General features: G+C 40.3%; 1 protein-coding gene and 1 long non-coding RNA gene across 2 annotated transcripts in view; one reads left to right on the top strand and one right to left on the bottom strand.

Annotated features, from left to right (window-relative positions):
- The window catches only part of MYOM1 (myomesin 1), a 157,435-nt gene that overhangs the window by 109,232 nt on the left and 24,327 nt on the right, over positions 1-23,876 (bottom strand). Inside the window, exons 3-8 of the mRNA XM_003262025.2 lie at positions 21,895-22,035; positions 16,880-17,237; positions 15,595-15,752; positions 4,222-4,314; positions 2,304-2,392; positions 2,112-2,174 (exon numbers count right to left, since the gene is read on the bottom strand). Of these exons, the coding sequence (XP_003262073.2) occupies positions 2,112-2,174; positions 2,304-2,392; positions 4,222-4,314; positions 15,595-15,752; positions 16,880-17,237; positions 21,895-22,035 (902 nt within the window). The remainder of the gene's footprint in view (positions 1-2,111; positions 2,175-2,303; positions 2,393-4,221; positions 4,315-15,594; positions 15,753-16,879; positions 17,238-21,894; positions 22,036-23,876) is intronic.
- The window catches only part of LOC115834751, a 58,931-nt gene continuing 53,601 nt past the window's right edge, over positions 18,547-23,876 (top strand). The window contains exons 1-2 of the long non-coding RNA XR_004029654.1: positions 18,547-18,666; positions 21,953-22,029. This is a non-coding gene — a long non-coding RNA (uncharacterized LOC115834751). The remainder of the gene's footprint in view (positions 18,667-21,952; positions 22,030-23,876) is intronic.

The following is a 23,876-nucleotide window of genomic DNA, read 5'->3' on the forward strand; positions in this document are numbered from 1 at the left end:
ATTTCACAGGTAGCTGTGTGAAATTGAAATTCACACTCATAACTTCTCGACTCCAAAACTTAGGCCCTTTCTCACATATTTTGTCCCTCTTCCTAAGACTTCTTTCATTACACTTGAAAATGCAAGCTAACATTTATTGAGTTCGACTTTGACCAAGTATTGGTCCAAGCATTTAATACCCCATATTAACACAAACCCCATAATAATGCTATTACGTAAGTACCACTAATATCTGCATTTTATAGAAGAAGAAACCGATGCACAGGAAGGCAAAATAACTGACCACATGCCCCTGCAGAGCCACATTTGCACCGGCTGGCCGTTTCTGTGCTCTTGACCAATACATTGTACTCTCTTGATTTTGTGTGTTCCCAGGTAACCCTAATCAACAGTGAAATAACTTCTCTTTGGAAGCACATCTCCCATCTGCCTCACTTTAATGTGTTGATGTTCATTGAGACCAGAGAGAGAAACAACTTGACAGATCTTGCACAGCGCTGGGAGGCTGCGCTGGTTCCAGAGCTGCCTTAGCGGGTAGAGGTGAGGGCTGCCGCCAGATGTTCCGGATCCAGCTGGAAAGACAAGTAGGTGACCTAGAAACGGACCTAACTTCTAGGTTCTCTTCTGTATCTGAGATTGGACTGGACTGTCTGCAATAACTTTGGGGTTCAGTAGGAGGCACCCCAGTTTAACAACCAGAAGACAACACATCATTCCGTTGTCATGTCCTCAATCTTTTATCACGTGTACTTACTATCCTGGGAAAAATGGTTTAGGGCAGGGGTTGGCAAGTCTGGGGCAAATCTACAATGCCTCTTGTTTAGACCATTAAGAATGGTTTTTGCATGTTTTAGTGGTTGAAAAAAATAGAAGTACAATATTTTGTGACGTGAAAAGTCACAGGAAATTTTAATTTCAATGTTCATAAAGAAGGTTTTATTGGAGCACAGCCATGCTCATTCATTCTCCTACTGTTATGGCTGCTTTTGTGTTACAGAGGCAGAGTTGAGTGCCTGGCCCCAACTATTCTATCTCAGCATAAATCAAGAGGTGGGAGAAGAACATGATTCAGGATGTGCTTCTCTGTTGCTCTACCAGTCATCCCTTCTCACCCATGGGGCTGATACCAATCATCACAACTTGGGATATTAAATGAGAAGCCATTCCATGAAATCAGTGGAGTAGGTCAGCCACAGACATCAAGCTAACCAGCCAGGTGAAAAACTGGTATCAGCCATTTTCAAAACTACCACTAATTTTTTAATGTTTGAAAACCAAGTTAGGGCTTGACTATCTTTTTCAGTCTGACCACTGTAAGTATAGAATTATTTCAACAACCATAAAGATTTTGCTTTTATTGCTTCTCATAAATACAAGTTCTGATGTAAATGAAATGACTGACATTCACAAATTTGCAAATTACCACTGACCAGAATATTTTTAATAAGTTTTTATTTAATCACATTTAGACTTCATTTTAGATTGTACTTTATAACTTAATGCATTTATTTATTCATTCATTATTGAATACCCACTCTGTGGCAGGCCCAACCTTGCCTTCAAGTGGCTCATGGACCAGTGAGAGAGACTGACACACAACAGGTAACAGTGTCCAGCCTCACTGACACTCCGATGAGGTGCCGTGGCCTCACCCAGGACACGTAACCCTGACTGGGTAGGGTGTAGGGGCAACAGTGGGGGTCAGACCTGCTTTCCCAAGGAAGTGATGCCCATCTGCATATTTAAGGGTGAGAGTGCTTTGATATAGTCCAGACTTGTGTGTGTGTGTGTGTTTGGTTAAGTCATTCTGCTCAGGTTTGTATAATGATCTTTCTCAGTCTAACCCAGAAAGACATAAAAGCATTTGCTATTTTTAGCCCATCATATCTGTGCTTTCATAAAACCAGCACAAAGCAATTCGATTCAGAAAGAGAACAGTAACCAAAAAATCTAAAAAAATAAGTAAATAAAATAACCACAGGTACCTACTATATCCAACCTAGCATATACTATGTTATATATAGTATGCATTTATTTCAGCATTATGGACTAGCTTATTATGCCATATTTTACATAGAGGTGACACTTAGTAAATGTGTTTTTAAACTTACAGCTGAGGGGCATGGTGGAAGCCCCAGCATGGAAGCGAGTCTCATCAAACTCTCCCTTATACCCTAGACAAGAAAACAGAAATGTATGTGAACTGCTTTGTGATAGATTTATTTTAAAACAATGGGAAGAAATTTAAAAACACACACACACACACACACACACTTTGAAGGAAACAAATCTAGCAAACCTACTCTTTACCACAACTGAAGCATATGCCGAAAGCTCTCCTTTAACATTCATCGCTGACGCCCGGTACTGAGCTGTATCTTCAAAATCACATCTGAAAGAACAGATGGAAATGAATATCCATTGTAGTGACAATCCTTGTAATTACTAGCTGTTCTATGAGGGAACTCTTTGCTATCACAGCCCCTCGCAAATCAGTGGCTAACACATGGCTCTTTGGTTCTCCTGGTATAGCTACTGTCTCTGATCTACCTACCTGTGGGGTATTACCTAGTCCAAATGATCTACTGCAGTTTCATGCCAGCAGCATAGACTGGGGAGAGAACACCTATAGTTCACTGTGACCCTAACCTGGGTTCATTTAAAATGTCAAAAAAAAATGTCAACCAAGTGCTAGGCACATAAATTACAGAGTGAACAGGATTGTGATCTGCTTACTTGTCTAAAGTTGCATTGGGAGGAGAAAATGTGCAGGCATGTACCTTTGTAGCAAGTAACTACCCAGAGGCACACTGGAGGGCGTGGCTTTCCTGCTGTCCTGCCCCTGTGGTGGGTTTCAGTCTGGGGGCAACCAGGCAATAGGGAAGAGAAAGAAGCAGTCCCCCCATGTAGATTCCCACAACCTCCCTGAGCCAGGTTGGTCTGTGTGTTCTAGCTTCAAAGCTCATCTAAGTTATTTACACTTCATTTCCACTAAGGTTCAGGCCATACTTGGAATTTCAGCTCACACAACACAAGAAGCACCATTTGGATGTCCTTCTAAGTTATAATACAGAAATTGGAATTCTTATAAAAATGGACCATTAGGGAGAGAATGGTCTCATGGAGAGATGAAGAGGCTAAGGTTTCAAAGCAGGTTGTTTTATGCCTTATCATTACCAGTTTCTCATGTTCTTCATTGTTTCTCAGGGTTTAGTTTCATTTGTGTAAATTTTTTTTCTTGCTGAAATTTTACAGACATCAATAGAACCCCAGGAAGGCAAATACAGTTGCCCTTTTCATAACTACTTAATTTTGAAAGTAACCACATAGCTCACTGCTGCTTCAGCAGAACCACCTACTGGCAGAACTGACCTGACTTTGGGTCAGGGTCAGTGCTTGGCAAATGTCACAGGGTCCTAGCATCACTTGGCCAACTCCTCTGATCTGAGGAGAAGGCTATAAGTCTCTTGAGAATGAATGATATAAATTTCACCTTGACATTTATGCACACCATGGTTTTATCTAAACTGAAAATGGCGGGAGCTTGTTTAGCTTTTTCATTGACCTAATTAGGTTTGAATTTCAAAATCATCTTGGGAGGCATAATAAACATTTGGGAACTTAGGAATTTTGATGTAGGTTTCATTTTCAAATTTTGCTTTGGATTCTACTTTAAGCTCAAACATCTCAATGTCTAGCCTGCTTCACATACACAGATTGACAGAGTACATACCATGGTTCCTGGCAAGCTAAAGGAAAGAACATTATCTCCAAGTTTAGCCCACATTCAATGCCACCTACCCGGATCTCCATGGCCTTCATTTATTAAAAACAAGAGAATGTGATGATGATATTGATTTGGGACTCTGAAATGATTGCTGAATATAAATGCCTCTTTATGCAACATATTTTTCTTACTTACATCTGAGAAAAATTCCCAAGTATATAAAAAAATAAATAAAAACATGCAAATTGGTTTTTTTCTCACCATCTTTGACCAAATCCAAATATAAAATCACTTTGGGAGGTAGTGTGGGTATGGTAAGGATCAGTCATACATTATCACTTTCAGGTGTGCACCCAGAGAAGCACCGTATATGAATGTCTCTCATTGTGATCACACAGCATTGGGAAGAAGTGGGGAGAGTGGCAGTTAACTGCAGGGGTGAGACGCCTCCCTGAGCAATGGTGAGCAACACATGGTCACTAATGTTCTCTTACGCATTAATCTCCAGAGTGTGCATTCCATATCGACTCTCAATAATATACTTTCCAGGGTTTGCATGGACATTTATTGGCACCTGGTTTTTATACCTATAACAGAATGGAAACAAAATGAAGTAAGCTGAAGTATAAACAACTTCATGATTAAACACACACATACAATTCTTATTTTTGCAGGAACACCTGTAAACAGGGCGCTGAGGGTAGCAGCAGCATCGATTAAATAAATGTAAATCATATTAGCTTACGTGAAGTGCACCAGCAATACATTCACATTCTTGATGAAGTGCTTTGCCCTCTTCTATAAACTTACATGAAAAATGTTGACTATTCACAACAATATGGCTGAATGTCATATAACATAATGTTACCAAAAAAAGCCAGTTACAAAAGAGTGCACAGCAAAATGATTGCTTTTATACAGAATACAAAAACAAAAAGACTAATGCTACTAGAAATCAGTAGTGTGTTGGGACACATGAAGGAGGCTTCTTGAGTGTCAATAATGTTTATTGATTTGGGAGTCAGTTACATGAGTGTGTGCAATCTACAAAAATTCACTAAAGCAATTCATTTATAAAAGTCTGCAGTCTTTGGGAAGCCAAGGCGGGCAAATCACTTGAGGTCAGGAGTTCGAGACCAGCCTGGCCAACATTGTGAAACACCATCTCTACTAATAATACTAAAAATTAGCCAGGCATGGTGGCACACATCTGTAATCCCAGCTACTTAGGAGGCTCAGGCACGAGAATTGTTTGAACCCAGGAGGCGGAGGTTGCAGTGAGCTGAGATTGTGCCACTGCACTCCAGCCTGGGCGACAGAGTAAGACTCCATCTCAAAAAAAAAAAAAAAAGCAGTATATAATATGCACACTTTTTGTGTGTATGTTATATTATAATTTAAAAGGTTTTAGGCCTGGCATGGTGGCTTTTATGCATGTAATTCCTGTAATCCCAGCACTTTGGGAGGCTGAAGTGGGAGAATCACTTGAGGCCAGGAGTTTGTGACCAGCCTGGGCAATAAGCAAGACCCTGAATCTACAAAAACTACAAAAAATTAGCTGAGTGTAAACCTGTAGTCCCAACTACTTTGGAGGCTGCAGTGGGAGAATAGCTTGAGCCTGAGAGGTTGAGGCTGCAGTGAGCTATGATCGCACCACTGCACTCCTGCCTGGGCAACAGAGTGAGACCGTGTCTTAAAATAAATAAATAAAACAAACAAACAAATAAATAAGCTTTTTAAAAATAAATAAATAAAACAAATAAATACATAAATAAGCTTTTTGAAAAGTTGATCACTGTTGATGTAACAGAGAGGAAGGCTTTGTGTTGGGGGTTTTATTGTTGGCTATCTGTGTAGGATGAGAGCAAAACATTCTTCCTGCTAACATTCTTGCATGTTGTTAGAAGCAATATCATTATTATTATTATTATTTTGAGACACAGTGTCACTCTTGTTGCCCAGGCTAGAGTGCAATGGCATCATCTCAGCTCACTGCAAACTCCACCTCCCAGGTTCAAGCGATTCTCCTGCCTCAGCCTCCCCAATAGCTGGAATTACAGGCACCGGCCACCACGCCCGGCTAGTTTTTTGAATTTTTAGTACAGACGGAGTTTCACCATGTTGGACAGGCTGGTCTTGAACTCCTGACCTCAGGTCATCCACCTGCCTCGACCTCCCAAACTGCTGGGATTACAGGCGTGAGCCACTATGCCCAGCCTGCAATATCATTGTATTGAACGATCGTTATATTTAAGTGTTTTATTCAATATCATAAACAAACACGGCTCTTGCCTTGGAAGAATTTATAATACAAATCATGAAAGGAAACTTCTGACAAATAAGGGCTGAAAGCCTCCCTTTTTCTGGCTGTTCCATATCTGGTTAAGCCCTCAGAGAGTGGACTACGCAGGGGGCCTCTCCCTGGGACCCTGTCTTCTTGGTCTGTACGTGGCACCTGGATTCTTCACCACTTCCTCATGTTCTCAGTAGCCAGTGGCTATGGTGCTAGACCAGGCTTTTCTACTTAAACCATTTTCTGCCCAAAAGAGGAACTGGGTTTCACTTGTTTCCCTTTCAGACAGCCCACTTCGCACGCACAGATGACGTCAATAACCCTGATAAACACAGCTGACACAGAGAATTGACTATGAGCCAGGCAATGCTCTAAGCGCTTTTTGCATACATTGGTAAGTTCAGTTCTCACAACCACCGTATGAGATACTGCTGTTTTTAACCTCATTTTCCAGATGAAGAAACCAAGGCATGAGGGTTTCAGGAACTTGCCCAGTCCCACAGCCAGGAACAGCAGAGGGGGGATTTGAACCGGCAGCCTGGCTGCTGACCCATATGATGCTTCCATTTCCAATTGTTCTCTCTGCATTTCATTTCTTCAGACTTGTGGACATGATCATAAGGAGGTTTGGGAGTAGGGAACATGATGGAAAGGGAGAGAAAGGAAAAATACTGGCTTCAGTCAGCTCCTTCCTTTCCCCAACTCTCTCACACACACATACACCCCTCCATCCCTAAAGCACGTTATTCATTTTCTACACTTCAAACAAACAAGCAAACAAACACTCTCCTCCATATAGCAAAACCTGAACTCATCCTTCAAGATTCAGATCAAATGCAACTTCTTCAATAAACTCTTCCCTAAATATGATATAATATGAATTGTTCCTGCCTCTGCATCAGAGTTACTTGCTTCAAATTACTAAATATAACATTTATCAAAATTATGGTTGGATATATGTCTCTTCTATTAAGTTGCCAAACCTTTGAGGTTGGGATTGTGTCTGATCCACATTTACTTTTTTTTTTTTTTTGAGACAGGGTCTCACTCTGTCTCCTACGCTGGAGTGCAATGGTGTGATTATAGCTCCCTGCAACCTCCACCTCCCAGGCTCAAGCAATCTTCCCACCTCAGACTACCAAGTAGCTGGGACTACAGGTATGCACCACCACACTCAGCTAATTTTTTCTATTTTTTGTAGAGACGGGCTCTCGCTATGTTGCCTATGCTGGTCTTAAACTCCTGGGCTCAAGCAGTCCTCCCACCTCAGTCTCCCAAAATGCTAGGATTACAAGCATGAGCCACTGCACCTGGCCTGATCCACATTTACTTCTATTCCTACTCCTGAGGAAGAATGAGTCATGGCAACCAGCAGGCCCTCAGAATTGGTTAAATTTGGTTGAACAGAATTATTACGTAATGCAATAGGTTAATTGTAGCTTCATAATTTTTTGTCTGAGAGAACAGAGTTCTGACAAACATATATGTCATGATATGGATGATTTTATTTTAAATAAATAGAGATGAGGTCTCACTATGTTGCCCAGGCTGGTCTTAAACTCCTGGGCTCAAGCGATCCCCCTGCTTCAGCCTCCCAAAGTTGGATGATTTTAAATAAATGCACACGAAGAAAGTAAGATGACACTCTGAGTCTCAGTTCCCTCAGATGTGAAATGGAGAGGGTGGGACTGGCTTAAGAATCACAGCTGCGTGGCAGGTGCAGCAACATAACCTTCTCCAAACACAGAAGACCCTACAAGTTGATGCAGTGCTGTTTCCTGCCAGCAGCTTCAGACAGCTGTCTCAACCCAGCTCGAGCAGACAGGACTATCTGATGAGAGATGGCCTGGAAAAAGAAATCTACTGGCCACTCCTAATCTCCAGCGTTCCCCGTTTAGATGAAGTACAGGGTAGAACATGTTAATTGGCATGCTCGTCTTCTATAATTGGTTTAGGTAATTTCACACTGGACTCAGAAGTTCACTCTGGCTCTGCTCTTTCTTGTGTTGGAGGGTTTTCAGTGGTTCCTCTTTGCCTAAGAAAAGCGCTGTGATACCAAAGGCTGTGACATGTGCTGTTTGACCAAATGACTCAGTGACACTCAATTTGGCTTCTGATCAAAAGTATTGCTCATATCTCTATAAAATTTTCATTACAAAGTATTCTGCAGGTCAGCAGTGGCAGTTCATGTCTGTAATCCCAGAACTTTGGGAGGCTGAAGTGGGAGGATCGTTTGAGGCCAGGAGTTCGAGACCAGCTGGGTAACATGGCAAGACTCCATGACTGTAAAAAATAAATTTTTAAAAATAAAAGTAAAAAACTATTTTGCAGCTCCCATAGTTGCTTCACCATCCTTTCCTTGCATTACTACTCAATTTAGCACCTTAATGCCTTTCCCCCAGCTAACGACTTTTCTATTATCACCACATGACAAGAGAAATGGATTTAAAATACACGCACACACCACACATCACTTTGACTGCAGAGCCTGTAGTCTTTTCTCTGGAGCTCCAGATACCAATGTGAGAAATTCTTCATTTAAAGCAGTGGGCAAGGATTAAGTCAGAAAGGTATTTGATTCTATTCTCCAAGGAATTTCACCCAGTGACGCATTTAGGTTTGGAGTCACTTGAGACTGGCCGTCTTTAGCTTTAAGTCAGGGAAGAAAAGAAGAATTTGGGGTCTGTTCTGCATATACTTCACAGCTTGTTATTTCTGGAACATGAAATTCCAAGCTGAGTAGTCATCGGCTAATTTTGGAGGTTAATCCACACCCTGGGATTACATGTCAAAAGCTTTCTTAAATCCCTGTGAATATTCAGATGTATACTATCTCCCTTATCATTTTTATGTAATGTCTATGAATTGTTAATGAGCTTTCAGTATACTATAAGTTTTTCCAGTGACATTTCCTTTATGTGTGTAAAACACACAATTCCCCCGGACAAATGTCAGTTTGGATGTTGGGCCGAGTTTATAGTATGGGGTCACAGTAAAAGCTCTTTGGCCGTGTAAAGCATGATCAAGCAAAAGACTTCACAAAAATTATTTTCTACCCACAAATAATGCACACCAAGGTGATCTTTATTCTTTTGAGATGGAGTCTTACTCTGTCACCCAGGCTGGAGAGCAGTGGAGCGATCTGTGCTCACTGCAACCTCCGCCTTCTGGGTTCAAGTGGTTCTCCTGCCTCAGCCTCCCAAGTAGCTGGGACTATAGGAGCACACCACCACGTCCAGCTACTTTTTGTATTTTTAGTAGACATGGGGTTTCACCATGTTGGCCAGGCTGGTCTCAAACTCCTGACCTCAGGTGATCTGCTTGCTTCGGCCCCCAAAGTGCTGGGATTACAGGCATGAACCACCACGCCCGGCCAAAGATGATCTTTAATATACTGAATCTCACCACAAATGAGATTGCTGCTTATAATCCAACCTGTTTTGAATAAATCATTCTAGACCCACTTTAAAAACTAATTATCTGAGAGAGAGAGAGAGAGATCCCATTGATAGATTTTGGAATTACGTAAATAAGAAAAATCCAAAATAAAACTCCAAATCCATATGTTGGAAAACTGTTGTGAATTATAAATAATTTGTGTTAACCATTTTAAATATAGGCTGTTTTTTCTATGATAATATGGTAGTAACTAATAAATTTGAATATGTGATGAATAATTCTAATCTTGAAAATAAACTCAATGCATGATTCTATTATGAAATTTACAAACCCTCATAATTTGTGAGAATAGAAGAGTTTTCCAAATCTCTGCCTTTGTAACTATTTTATTCCTAGGTTTTGAATTATTATAATGGGCTTAATGACACATTTCTTTAAGTATCTATTTGACAATGACTTTTGGGTGAAAGTGAATAATTTTTTCTTTCTTTTTTTTTTTTTTTGAGACAGGGTCTTTCTCTGTCCCCCAGGCTGTAGTGCAGTGGTGCAATCTCACTCACTGCAACTTCCACCTCCCAGATTCAAGCGATTCTCCTGCCTCAGTCTCCTGAGTAGCTGGGACTACAGGTGCCTGCCACCACACCCAGCTAATTTTTGTATTTTTAGTAGAGATGGAGTTTCACCATGTTGGCCAGGTTGGTCTCAAACTCCGGACCTCAGGTAATCCGCCCTACTTGGCCTCCCAGACTGCTGGGATTACAGGCGTGGCTGTAACTGGCTGAAACTGAAGAATTTTAAACATGTATTGTAAATGTTTTGCTTGAGGATCTAGTCCAGTGTCCAACATATAGATATGAAAGCATGAGTGCCGAGTGAGTGAATGACAAATACACACTAATACCAACACATTGCTCCAGTGAGTTTTCCTGATCTCCCTGCAGGCTACAATCAAGACTTCCATGGACAAATTCAATCTAGGCTTCAGGCCAGAAACCCAACTGAATCCTGCTCTTTAAAAAGTATACCTGTCGTGAGGTGGGGGGACGGGGAGGGATAGCATTAGGAGATATACCTAATGTAAATGACGAGTTAATGGGTGCAGCACACCAACATGGCACATGTATACATATGTAACAAACCTGCATGTTGTGCACATGTACCCTAAAACTTAAAGTATTATAATAATAATAATAAAAAGTATACAATTAACACTATTCTCTCCTTTTAAAGAAAACTTTTTCCTTCTCCACTATTTCACATAATGTTTAAAATCTGACTAGGTAATACGTTTATATGGTTCAAGAACCAGAAAGAACAAAGGGTGCACAGTGAACCCTTCCTGGTAACTTCCTAGCACTTTCGTCCCTTTGACAAGGCTCCCGCTCAGGGTCAATAGCTTTTCTTAGGTTCTTACATATCCTTCCAGAATTTCATTATGCAAATAAAACAAACACAAACATAAATGCTTCCCCCCCCCTTTAAACAGAAAGACTCTTATTATACAAGTTATTACATAAATGTATCCTATTAAATTTTAAAACTTTAATTTTTTTCACTACATATGTATTTTCCCTTCTGTGTTGACAGAGTCCTCCTGCAGGCTGGCCAGCTTCACGGTAGGGGTGCAGCAGCATCCTCTGCAACTACCTTTTCTTTCTTTCTTTTTTTTTTTTTTTTTTTTGAGACTGAGTTTCGCTCTTGTTGCCCAGGCTGCCTGGAATGCAGTGGCGTGATCTGGGCTCACCGCAACCTCCGCCTTCCGCGTTCCATCAATTCTCCTGCCTTAGCCTCCGGAAGAGCTGGGATTACAGGCATGCGCCACCATGCCCGGCTAATTTTGTATTTTTAGTAGAGACGGGGTTTCTCCATGTTGGTCGGGCTGGTCTCGGACTCCCGACCTCAGGTGATCCGCCCGACTCGGCCTCCCAAAGTGCTGGGATTACAGGCGTGGGCCACCGCGCCCGGCCTGTAACTTAACTTTTCTACCGAGGCCAATGCTTAGTTAGACATGCTCCCTGCGAGTTGGGAATAGGACAGTACTGCATCCTGTCTCTGCACCTGACCTTAATGAGGGATGTGTGTGCCCTGTCATTCAGTGCTCTCTGGGTAACCTCTAGGTTCCACATGAATAGATTTGGTTAGTAATGTGGGATTGGTTGGAGAGCAGCTGCTGAGTGTTTGTATCATTTGTTAGGCCTCAGGAACTCCCATGACATGAAGGTGTCCAGTGGAAACTTGGAGCCAAACCCTCTTTGGAAAGGACTCTGCCAGAGCCAGGCCCGCCACACGTGCCTTTGAAAGTCATGGCTAAGGACGTAACTGCTATGAGTGGAGGTAGTGTGATTATATGAAGCATCATCACAAATTTACTTCTTTAATAAACCTGCTGCTATTCAGGAAGGGCATTCTCATATTCCCGTTGTACTTCTCCTCAGTGTCAGGCCCAGGAAACTGCAATGGGATACCAAAAAGCTATAAATGTGAGCAATGTCATCACCAACAATCTTGGTTTTTACTTGGGCTGCGGGTTCCCAGGTCTTCAAGGGGAATGCTGCTTATTGAAGATTTCATGCTCTGTACCAGTGGTGCAAAGTCAATTAGCACTCCAGTGAATGATTTTTCTCTCTCTTTTTTTTTTTTTTTTGAGACAGGGTCTCACTCTGTTGCTCAGGCTGGAGTGCAGTAGTGCCATCTCAGCTCACTGCAACCTCTGCTTCCCAGGTTCAAGTGATTCTTCTGCCTCAGCCTTCCAAGTAGCTGGGATTACAGGCATGCATCACCACACCTGGCTAATTTTTGTATTTTTAGTAGAGACAAGTTTTCTCCATGTTGGCCAGGCTGGTCTCAAACTCCTGGCCTCAAGTGATCTGCCCACCTCGGCCTCCCAAAGTGCTGGGATTACAGGTGTGAGCCAGCTCGCCCAGCCCAGTTAATGACTTTTTTAAAACATGCCCAGAAATATATACTAATCCCATCCAGAAGTCAACTCCCAGAGGTGGATTTACCTTGAAGCAAATGAAGCTTAAATTTCAGGGTCTCTCACTACCCAAATCCCAGCAAGACCTTATGTCCTAGCTTCTACCGCTAATTTATTTATTTAGTTTGTAAAGAGTGCCCTCCAAGTTGTATCAGCTTCATGCCGACAAAACCTGACCCTGACCCTGTTTACTGCCATTTCCGGTCATCAGTTATCTGCTAACTGATTGTCCAAGTTTCAGCTTTACCCAGGGCAAATCTTGCTCTCAGAAGTATAGTTAACTATTTTCCTAGTTGTCTCCCAGTTCTTTTTTTTTTTTTTTTTTTTTTAGCTCAGTTGCCCAGGCTTGAATGCAGTGGCGAGATCAGAGCTCACTGCAGCCTTGTTGTTCGTTTGTTTTAATATTTATTTTTCACTTAGCTTGCAAGGCAAGGAGACTGTCTGTGAAATGCTCTGGTCTGTCCCTCGTGGGAGAATGTACGATAAAGAATGGAGTCACTAGGACTGATGCTTTGCACGGGGCTCGAGGGAGTTGTTCTCTCCAAGAGCACTAACGGAAGTACAGGGACAAGAGGAGGCTCATCCAGTATTTCTGGAGAGGAAGCTTGTCTCTGTGTCTTCCCTTTTGTTTGAAATGAGCCCCTAGGACATAAACTTCACATGTAAAGGATGCAAATATTTCAAAGCCACTTGTAAAGGGTTTGGGGATCAACTCTACTGCTTCTCAGCTCTGTTAGTGAGGATCACTGGAAATGGACAGTATTTCTATTTTTGAATTTAACTGGAATTTGAAGGGTTGACAGTTTGGTCATCTCCTATTTTTCCAGAGAGTTTCCATTCTTTTTGTTTTTAATTACTTTTTTTCCAGATCAACAGAGCACAATGTAAGGAGTCTAATCTCTGAAGTTCAGCTCTGCTTTTGTGAAATCACATCACTTTTGCTTAATAACACCATCAGCGGTATGTGGCCGGGTTTTTATTCAAGTTGCTGTGTACTTAACAGAATAAATAAATGCTTAGGAATTGAATGTTTATCTCCCAGAAGCTACTTTGTATCCTTTTGATAATCATCTTTAATTCTAATTTTTTTAAAGTGGGAAAACACAGATAGGAAACTGTGTAATAAACACATTTATTCAACAAAGGCCTCTAATTATTCATTTATTATTGATACATTTTAATTCATGAAAGAAGAAATATTTTTACTAATATTTCTTGCAGCTGAAAATTTGTTATTGTTTGTGCATTTCTATAGGAAAGTTTGGAATTTTTTTTTTTGAGGTGGGAAGTAATCGGTTTTTTAAGAAGAAATGTCCCTTTAACAGGCCAAATTGTGCAACTCTATAGTCACAGAGAAGGGCAGGCAAAGGCAGAGTGATTGCTAACTTACTTTTCCATTTTAAAGCTTATAAATTGATCTTCTAAACTTCCTTTTTATAGAAATATGTTTCCACAGTTCTCATCTATAAATTATTTGCCCTGATAATTCATAGCCAGCTTTGATTTTCATTCTTTGGTTTTCAAACTCAGAAGCCCTGAAAAGAGTTTACATACATAGAAAAATTGTAAGTAAATCCAAAATCATCAAAGACAGATTAAGATTACAAGTAAAAACTCCCCATGTGCTCCTTAAGAACAACCTTAGAAGCCGGGAGCGCTGGCTCACTCCTGTACTCCCAGCACTTTGGGAGGCCGGGGTGGGCAAATCACCTGAGGTCAGGAGTTCAAGACCAGCCTGGCCAACATGGCAAAACCCCGTCTCTACTGAAAATACAAAAATTAGCCAGGTGTGGTGGTATGCACCTGTATTCCCAGCTACTTGGGAGGCTGAGGCAGGAGAATCGCTTGAACCCAGGAGGCAGAGGTTGCAGTGAGCCGAGATTACATCACTGCATTCCAGCCTGGGTGACAAGGCAGAACTCTGCCTCAAAAAAGAAAAAAAAAAAAAGAATAACCTTAGAGAGTTAATTGGGTTTATCTTGTCAGCTACCTCCACAGTGCTAGGCAGGCATCTGATCAACATTAGAAATAATAGAAAAGAAAGGAGAAGGACGCAGACACTCTGGGTGACGTGACATTCATGCAGTGTTTATATTGCAACATAAGGTGCATTTACCACCACTCCCGAAAATAAGAAAAAAGCATGCAAATACCTTCACCAGAGAGTAAAACTGAAATATCTTTTTTAATTGGCTCAATTATTTTCATACTTCTGCCGTCTATGGCAGATATTTGTGACATATGACAGGAAAGTTCTCAGGTTAGGGATCACAAAGTCATTGACAATTGCAATAGGATATATTATGAAGGAGGAAAAAGAGTGCTTATTCTTTATGGAAAGAAAATATCTCATGCCCCATGTTGGGTAATATCTGCCATCCAATTCTTTCTTTTGTTTGGTGTCAGAAAACACATTGATGCAACTTGCTTATGCTCTCTGGTAAAAAAATAAATAAATAAGAAAGGAAGAAAGGAAAGAAAGAAAGAGAGAAAGAAGGAAGGAAGGAAAGGAAGGAAGGAGAGAGAGAGAAAGAAAGAAAGAAGAGAAAGAAAAGAAAAAAGAAAGAAAGAAGAGAAAGAAAAGAAAAAAGAAAGAAAGAAAGAAAAGAAAGGAAGAAAGAAAAGAAAGAAAGAAGGAAGGAAGGAAAGAGGAAGATAAAGAAAGAAAAAGAAAGAAAGAAAAGAGAGAAAGAAAAAGAAAGAAAAGAGAGAGAAAGAAAGAAAGAAAAGAAAGAAAGGCACATTAAGGCCTCAGCTCACATGATGGGGAAGAGATGGGAGTTTTAGTTAAAGGGAGTTTTGTAAAAGGCAGCAATGCTTCCGATCACAAAATCCTGCCATGTTGTGTAAAGTTCAATGTTGGAAGCTAATTTTTACCTAACTTTTATCATCCGTAAGAGTTACAGACATATATTTGGTATGTTGGTACATATGTTGACTAAAATGCAATACTTCATATAAAATAAAGATCCATTTGTGTAATAAGATCATAGAGTATTATCATGTAGCATATATATGCAAAACTGTTTTTTCTTCCTATGCAATTCATCTCAATACCCTTCTTCACTCTTTTGAAAACCTATACAATCTTGTAGATGTCTTCATTGACTCTTGCCTATGGTTGTTCTGTGTGTTTCCACTAGAGGTGAACTTAACTGTGTGTAATGAATTCTGTTAGCTTTCATAAAGATAACATACCACGTGACACGAGGTTCTGGCCAGCCTGCTATGGAGCAATGCAATTTTACATTCTCCTTCTCCCAAACCGTGTGGGAACGAGGTTTAATGATAAACTCAGGAGCATGGAGAAGATGGTCTTCATTCAGCTTAGCATGATATGCCTCGGTTTCTTCTAACTGAAAAAACAAATAAGCAAACAAACATATTACCAAAATACCAATAAATCAAAGTGAATTTTGATGCTAAAATAACAAGTAGAAGTAGAAGGCAAAAGTTTTATTTTTCCATTTGGAAGCTTAATTTTGTGTAGAGAAAATGCACTCCTTCTCCCTTTTAAGAACAGAGGTAGTTATTTGACATTTAACATTCTAAGCTTAAGTAACATCTTTGATTTCTTTTTCTTCCTTTTTTTTTTTTTTTTGGCCCAGGCTGGAGTGCACTGGTGCAGCCTGGCTCACTGCAGCCTCTGCCTCCCAGGTTCATGTGATTCTCGTGCCTCAGCCTCCCGAGTAGCTGGGATTACAGGCATGCACCACCATGCCTGGCTAATTTTTGTATTTTTAGTAGAGATGGGGTTTCACCATGTTGGCTAGGCTGGTCTCAAACTCTGTCCTCAAGTAATTCTCCTGCCTTGGCCTCCCAAAATTGCGATTACAGGTGTGAGCCACCACACCTGATCATATTTTACTTCTCCAAGGTGGATTTCTTAAGGCTCTTTAAAATCTTTAATTTCCTTAAAACCTAAAATTCCATGTAGTTTAAAACTATTGTTTGCTTTCTTTGACCTACAGATTAATATTTTAATGTCTTTCTCCTTGTTTTCTTATGTTTTGTTGCTCCAAAAGACCACATAATCTTCATTTGAAACAAATCAGCCGGGTGCAGTGGCTCATGCCTGTAATCCCAACATTTGGGGAGGCCAAGGTGGGTGGATCACTTGAGGTCAGGAGTGCGAGACCAGCCTTGCCAACATGGCGAAACCCCATCTCTACTTAAAAAAAAAAAAAAAAAAGAAAGAAAAGAAAAAAAATGAAAATTAGCCGGGTGTGGTGGCACGTGCCTGTAATCCCAGCTACTTGGGAGGCTTAGGCAGAAGAATCGCTTGAACCCGGGAGGCGGAGGCTGCAGTGAGCTGAGACTGCACCACCGCACTCCAACCTGGGGGACAGAGTGAGACTCCATCTCAAAAAAAAAAAAAAAAATCAATCTATATCTACACACACACACTCACACACATACACACACACCCCCTTATGACATGCATTTCCACCTTTGTAAGTTACTTTAAACTGTCTTTTCTTACTGTTTTCCTTAGGGACAGGTGTTCTGCCTTTTCTCGAATCACAACTTTCCTTGACTTCTTTTCAGAAGTTTCTTCCTGTTGAAGAGTGGATGTGGCCTGTTTGGAAACCACGGACTGCCTGGATGCTGTGGACTGCTTGGATGCTGTGGACTGCCTGGATGCCGTGGACTGCTTGGATGCCATGGACTGCTTAGATGCCGTGGACTGCTTAGATGCCGTGGTCTGCTTAGATGCCGTGGACTGTTTAGATGTTGTGATTCCTTCCTCACTAGCAAGAAGATTCCTCTGGGCTATATAAGCAGCAGCTTCTTTAATTCTTTCTTCTTCTGTATCTGTAATTCCACTGACATGCTTTTGACTAAAACACAATAATGGCAAAATGTAGATGTTGTGGATGGCAGTGATAAGATTGAGTAATTTTACTAAGTTCAAAGTACCACACCTCAGACACTATATCCTGCACCAAAGGAAAACCCGATATAGAAAAGAAGGTATATCAGAAGCTGACGCTTCATGTACAGAAGTATTCCTCGCCTTAACAAATAACAACAATAATAACACCTATAATGGCCCTGGTGCTTTTCACATACGTTATCTTGTTTCATCCCCATACAAGCCTTATGAGATAAACTTTTTTTTTTTTATATGGAGTCTCGCTCTTGTTGCCCAGGCTGGAGTGCAGTGGTGTGATCTCAGCTCACTGCAACCTTGGCCTCCTGGGTTCAAGCAATTCTCCTGCCTCAGCCTCCCAAGGAGCTGGGATTACAGGCTCCTGCTACCATGCCCGGCTAATATTTTGTAATTTTAGTAGAGACAGGGTTTCACCATGTTGGCCAGGCTGGTCTCGAACTCCTGACCTCAGGTGATCCACCAGCCTTGGCCTCCCAAAGTGCTGGGATTACATGCGTGAGCCACCGTGCCCTGCCAAGATAAATTATTATTTCTGTTTTAAATATATCGTAACGAGGTTCAGATAAGTTAGATAACTTGGCCAAGGTCGTCTCATTGGTTGTCTTAGTGTGTTTAAACATGATTTTGTTTAAAATAAAAGATTATGGTTCCTTTCCAGAAAAACCATATTGTCAAATGAGATCTAGTTTGTATGCCTGTGACCCTGATACATGAGTAGGAGCTTGATCTGGGTTCTGTCACTTTGCTGATGTAATGCATTGCCTGGAGTTGTTACATGTATGAATAAGTTCTGAATTTACATGAGGTTCCTTATGCCTACTGGGTTTCTTTCTAAGATAATACATATTGTGTGTGCATATACTATGTGTGTACCTATACTACATACTAAGAAGTTGTCAAACTCGTGATGGAAGTGGTGACGTTTATAAATGTGACTCGTTATTATTCATAATTGATGACAATAGTAAGGGAGTGGTAACATCCGAAGTGCAATGTCTACTGTGGCAGTTTATGATAGAATCTGTGCTGTGATTTATTCATATTGTTTAAAAATATCTGAATTATTTTAACGTATTTCAATGCCTTTTGTTGTAAACCCCCTCAAATGTTTTAGTGAGAGAGTGTATTGATTACATCGAAGATTCTCTTGACATTGAGTCTCCTTGGACCTCTTAAGTCAGAATCGTGCATTCTAAGAATGATTACTTCAGAATGTAAGCAAATGCTGCCATTGTGTTAGCAAGTTCCTGACATCTAAATCTATGCCCCTTGCTGAGGAATAAGATTCCACATTTGCCAAGATTGGCGTTTCTCATGGACTATTCCTAAAACATCTGGCAGACGAGATGAGTCCACGTTGTTTCTGACTAAATGTAGTGAGTAAATTTTAAGTTTTTTTTTTCTCTCTGTAAATATTAATAAGCTAATCCCTACTATGGACGTTAGTAATATGTCCATTATTATTTGGGGGGGGGAGGAGGAAGATGAAAGATTTTTAGCTTAGTGTCCTCACATAATAACCTCTCATTCTTTTTTGAACAAGACAGGAAGTGAATGAATTACTAACTGAATACGAAACAAACCATCAGGAGAATTTGCTTGGAATTCTCTATGGAAGTCAATATGCAATAGAGAGATGTGAAATGAGCTTTGTGAGCTGTTTCAATTCATGTAATGATGGATCATATTCAGTGCTAGTCTTGCCCCAGGCTCCGAGTAAGAGAACTTTATGTTTAAGTTCTCATTACTACTGATACTGGATATGTTGGCACAGCTCTAGAGGGCCAAATGAAGTGATAGTCTCCTTGCCTTTTCCATTGACAAAGAAGCTAAACTTCAAAAAAAACCTAATTATTTCACACGAGAACTCAACTACACTTAAAAAGTATGTTAGACCCAGGCAATAGGGATATTCTCCTTTAAGTAAACCCTTCTATAATCTGGACACAAAAGCAAAACTGTGAGGCTAACATGTTGACAAAAGTACACTACTACAAAGTAAAAATAAATCTAAAATCTCCCAGTACTCTGCGAATCTCTGAGAGTCTCAATTCAAAAATCTCTTGTTGACACAAAGTTTACCCGATTTATTGGAATGTAAGTGGAAATTTCAGGTGCCACGCAGAGGAAATGGTATTTTCCAGAAGCACACTGTGAGTGCAGAGGGCATGTCCACTGCATTCGCCAGGCTTACGTGGGACTTTCAATTCTTTCCCTCCCAGGCATGCAGCTTTCAGCAAGTCACTCTACCATGATTTCCTTGTCCAAAACGTTGATATAGTAATATCTCTGCAGGGTTGTGGGTTGTATGGAGAATTTAGCAAGATGGTTTATATAAAGCACCTTGCGTGAGTCCCAGCAAATAATAATAGACACTCAACAGATGTTCGTTTCTTTTCCATCCTCTCCTCAAATTGTTAATACTGCCAAAACCACTGTGAAATGTTATTTTCGACATAGTAACAGAGTATAGGTGATGACACCATATAAGATATAATGGAGAACTAGAAATAAAGCCTAGAAGATCAATTTTTCTTCACATCTTTTTTTTTTTTTTTTTTGAGATGGGGTCTCACTCTGTGGCCCAGGCTGGAGTGCAGTGGCGTGATCTCAGCTCACTGCAACCTCCGTCTCCCAGGTTTAAGCGATTCTCCTGCCTCAGCCTCCCCAGTAGCTGGGACTACAGGTGCCCGCCACCACGCCCAGCTAATTTTTTTGTATTTTTAGTAGAGACCAGGTTTCACCATGTTAGCCAGGATGGTCTCAATCTCCTGACATTGTGATCCGCCCGCCTTGGCCTCCCAAAGTGCTGGAATTACAGGTGTGAGCCACCGTGCCTGGCCTCACATCTTCTTTTATCACAGTTTATTTGGTAAATGGTCACTTCCTGGGATTGGCCAGGAAGAGACAAATAGTTTGGTGTGGACACAGCAGGGAGAAGATGTTAGGAGTAAGAAGCTTCATTTTGTTCCCTGCCAGGTGGAGTCATGTCACGTAGGCTGGTGTTAAGCTGATGTGGTTTTTAAATGATTTTTTGAAACAGAGTGGGAAAAATACTGGAGACAAAAGACTTTACTGCTCTAGCCTACCATCTCTTATAAGGAATGCGAGTTACATTAAGCTACTGTGAAGAGGTCAAAAGGCTGGGCATGCATACTTAGCAGCGAAAGCGTGTTTGTCTGGAAAGTTCACTTAAAAAAATCAGAGATAGCAAAGATATCAGATAAAAAGCTAAAAATAGAATGTTATTTATCCCTTTACCTTCCTAATTGGGTTCAGAGCAATTATGACATTAGCCTCTGACACAAGTCAGAAAGGAACTGTCAGAGGGCAATGGAAAGAAAAACACAGGCAACAGAAGTAGGTCACCATCAATCACAACCAAATTATTTCCTGACTTCCAAGAGGATCTACTTTTCCATGACATTTGCTCTTAGAGGATGGCCTCACTTTGAGTGTCACCTGAGCTATGGGACTAACTCTCTGTTCAAAGAGAAATAAACAGGAGATGAACCAGAAAGTTCCTGCTGAGCTTCAATCTTGGTGTCCAGGACAAGTTTCCTTTCAAGAATTCCTTTGAATATTATTACTGCTCAAAAATAATGTTTATGTAATAAAGATAGAAAATTGGCATCACACAGACTTGTGATTTAGTGATTATTTTGTTTGAAGTTTACCTCAAAGTAAATAGCAATCTATTTCCCATTGAACAAGGCATTCAAATTATGATGAGATTTTTTCCCCCAATGAATAATAATTAAAACCACACTGATAACCAAGATATTTTTCAGCTATCTAAATGTGTCATCTTGGGTTTTTTTTAAAAGTTCACCCAGGCCAGGTGTGGTGGCTCATGCCTGTAATTCCAGCACTTTGGGAGGCCAAGCAGGGAAGATCACTTGAGCCCAGGAGTTCAAGACGAACCTGGGTGATATAGTGAGACCCCATCTCTACAAATAATTTTTTTTTTAAATTAGCTGGGTGTGGTGACTCGTGCCTGTGGACCCAGCTACTTGCGAGGCTGAGGTAGGAGGATTGCCTGAGTCTGGGAGGTTGAGGCTGCAGTGAGCTATGTTTGTGCCACTGCACTCCAGCCTGGGTAACAGAGTGAGACCCTATCTCAAATACATAAATATATATATACATATATATATATATACACGCAATAATAAAAATGCACCCAACATTTTGTAGTTTTTGAAGCTTTCTTTTTACTCTGGCTGTCCTGTCCAATCACTAGCATCCCAGGATCCACTTCCCATTCCAGCTAGTTTTATAAGCAGCATTAAGTTCTGATCATTCTTGTTTGTCATGTAGCCATCCTACGTGATGGCAAAAATTCTGAAAAGGAAGTCCCTTTTAACACAATTAACACATCTCTCTCAGTGCAGGGTTCCAAGCTTCCTCAGATCTTACTCAATCAGTATATAGTAAGTGCTTAATAAAAGGTTAGCTGCTTTTACTATGATCTAACAAGTGCTCAATAAATGTTAGCTGCTATTTCTATAATCTGTCCACAGCAATTATGACTATAATCTGCTATTCCTATAGCACTTACTATATACTTCTTAATAATTAAAGCCACGAAGAAAAAGCACACTCACCGTCCTGAGAAAATGGGTACCATGTAGTCACTGGGCAAATTTTCTTTCTCTTCTCCAGACAGAAGGCTGTGCTTGGCTCTCTTTGGTTTGGGGCTCAACTTGGATGAATAATCATCTAACAGCAGACTGGAATCTGTAAGTCTGAAACAAACCACCTAACATCAGACAGTAACAAAAAAAGCCATTTACAATATTCAAAATACTGATATAGGAAGTTTTAACTTGGGAGAAATTTTACCAAATCCTAGATCTCTAATGTTACAATTATCTCTTATCTTTACAATTAAAGTAGAGTTAGAAAGATTTCAAATAATGGATTCTATACAGACAGAAAAGAAAAATAGTGATAATAATTTTATGGCTACAGTAATTGCATGGCTTTTTCCCCAACTTAAAGTCTCAAGGGAAAAGAGTGATGCTTTTATGATAGTTCTAAATGCCCTTTTGTGTTAATGTCATGTTGGAAATTTAGGCAGTCTATATAAATGGTTTTGATACATGGTGCATCCACATTCTTTTGGGAGCTTATTTAAAATGCACACTTTTCTAGATAGGTTCATTCTGATGTAGGACCGTTGGTTTAACTGAGACCTTTATGTATTATAGGCAACTCCTGCCTTTGAAGGGACATGGGGCTTATTAAATAATAGAGTCAATATATTTTACGGGAACACATGATGCCAATTGACTCAGTGATTCACAAGGGTGTGATAAAGAAGCCTTTGATCAGTTCTGTCTTCCTATGCACACTGGTACAAATGTGCACTTGGAGGTAATTAGTGTTCTAACAAACCAAAAAATTGACTAGAGAAGTGGAAAACATGAGAGCAGAGATAGCAGAGAAAAAGGACTGATGAAATGAAAAGAATAGTCTTAATTTATGTAGTTATTGAATGAAATGAAATGCATTTTTATACAAACATATACAATTTGGCATAAACTTCAGGAGTTCATGAACTCCCTGAAGTCAATCCATGAACTTGGAGCTAAAAGTCCCTGATCTACACAGTAAGGAAAGATGTTAACAATAGGGGTCTGTATGGGAACTCTCTGCACTATCCTTGTAATCATTTTGTAAATTTGAAACCATTCTTAAAAAAAAAAAAAGTTAATATATTTTTTAAAAGCCCCTGTCTAGAGAATCTCTAAAGACAAGGTGAATAGGGGTATTGTGGCATGGGAAAAGCCAAGCTGCCCATTTGAAATAGAAAAACCTTCCAAACCATCCAAACCTTGACCATTTCCTAATCTTCAAAAATCATTTGAAAAAGCAAAAGGGATTACCTAATCAAAAGCAGAAGAGAGGCCAAGCACATACATGGTACAAAATGGATATATGACGATGCAAGAAAACAAGCAGCACAGGGCTTTGACATGCAGAGCAGGCAGCGGCCCCTTGAATCCTCCGGGGAGGTCGCATGGAAATGGCCAAACTCTTCCTTCCCCACTATCTACCCCCTCCCCCAGTGGGGAATATCCATCTCTTTTTCTATGATGAGCATTAAAACTAAAGGTTAGAACTTTGAATTCAAGCTTGTGGATTGGTTACCAACTGGAAGCCAGGGTGACATTTGTTCCTGGCCGGCTGTCCTGGGCAGCAGCAAAACGACTGCATTCTATACCCCAGCAGGTCACAAAGTACAGGCTGTGCTTATACAGGTCTAAGTTTAAAGTGGTATTTTCCCTCACCTCTTTATTCCATTAGCATCCAAAATAACATACTTATGGGGCTTAAGAGTTTCATTTTTTCCCCCATTTCTAGAACAGTTGAATTTCCAATTTCTCTCCTGTTTTTCTGCTTTTGCTTTTCTCTCTTTACTTCCATTCTAGTGGCTACAGTCATATTCTCATGAGCTCATTATTTTTTGACATTTATTTATATCAAAATAGCTATGATTTGTTATTCTTTTCATTGCATTGCTCCTTTTTCTGTCATTTATCCTGTAAGACAAATTCTTAAAATAATGCATTTATTACATAGA

The sequence above is a fragment of the Nomascus leucogenys genome, chromosome 4, assembly GCF_006542625.1.
Source record: "Nomascus leucogenys isolate Asia chromosome 4, Asia_NLE_v1, whole genome shotgun sequence".
Lineage (NCBI taxonomy): Eukaryota > Metazoa > Chordata > Mammalia > Primates > Hylobatidae > Nomascus > Nomascus leucogenys.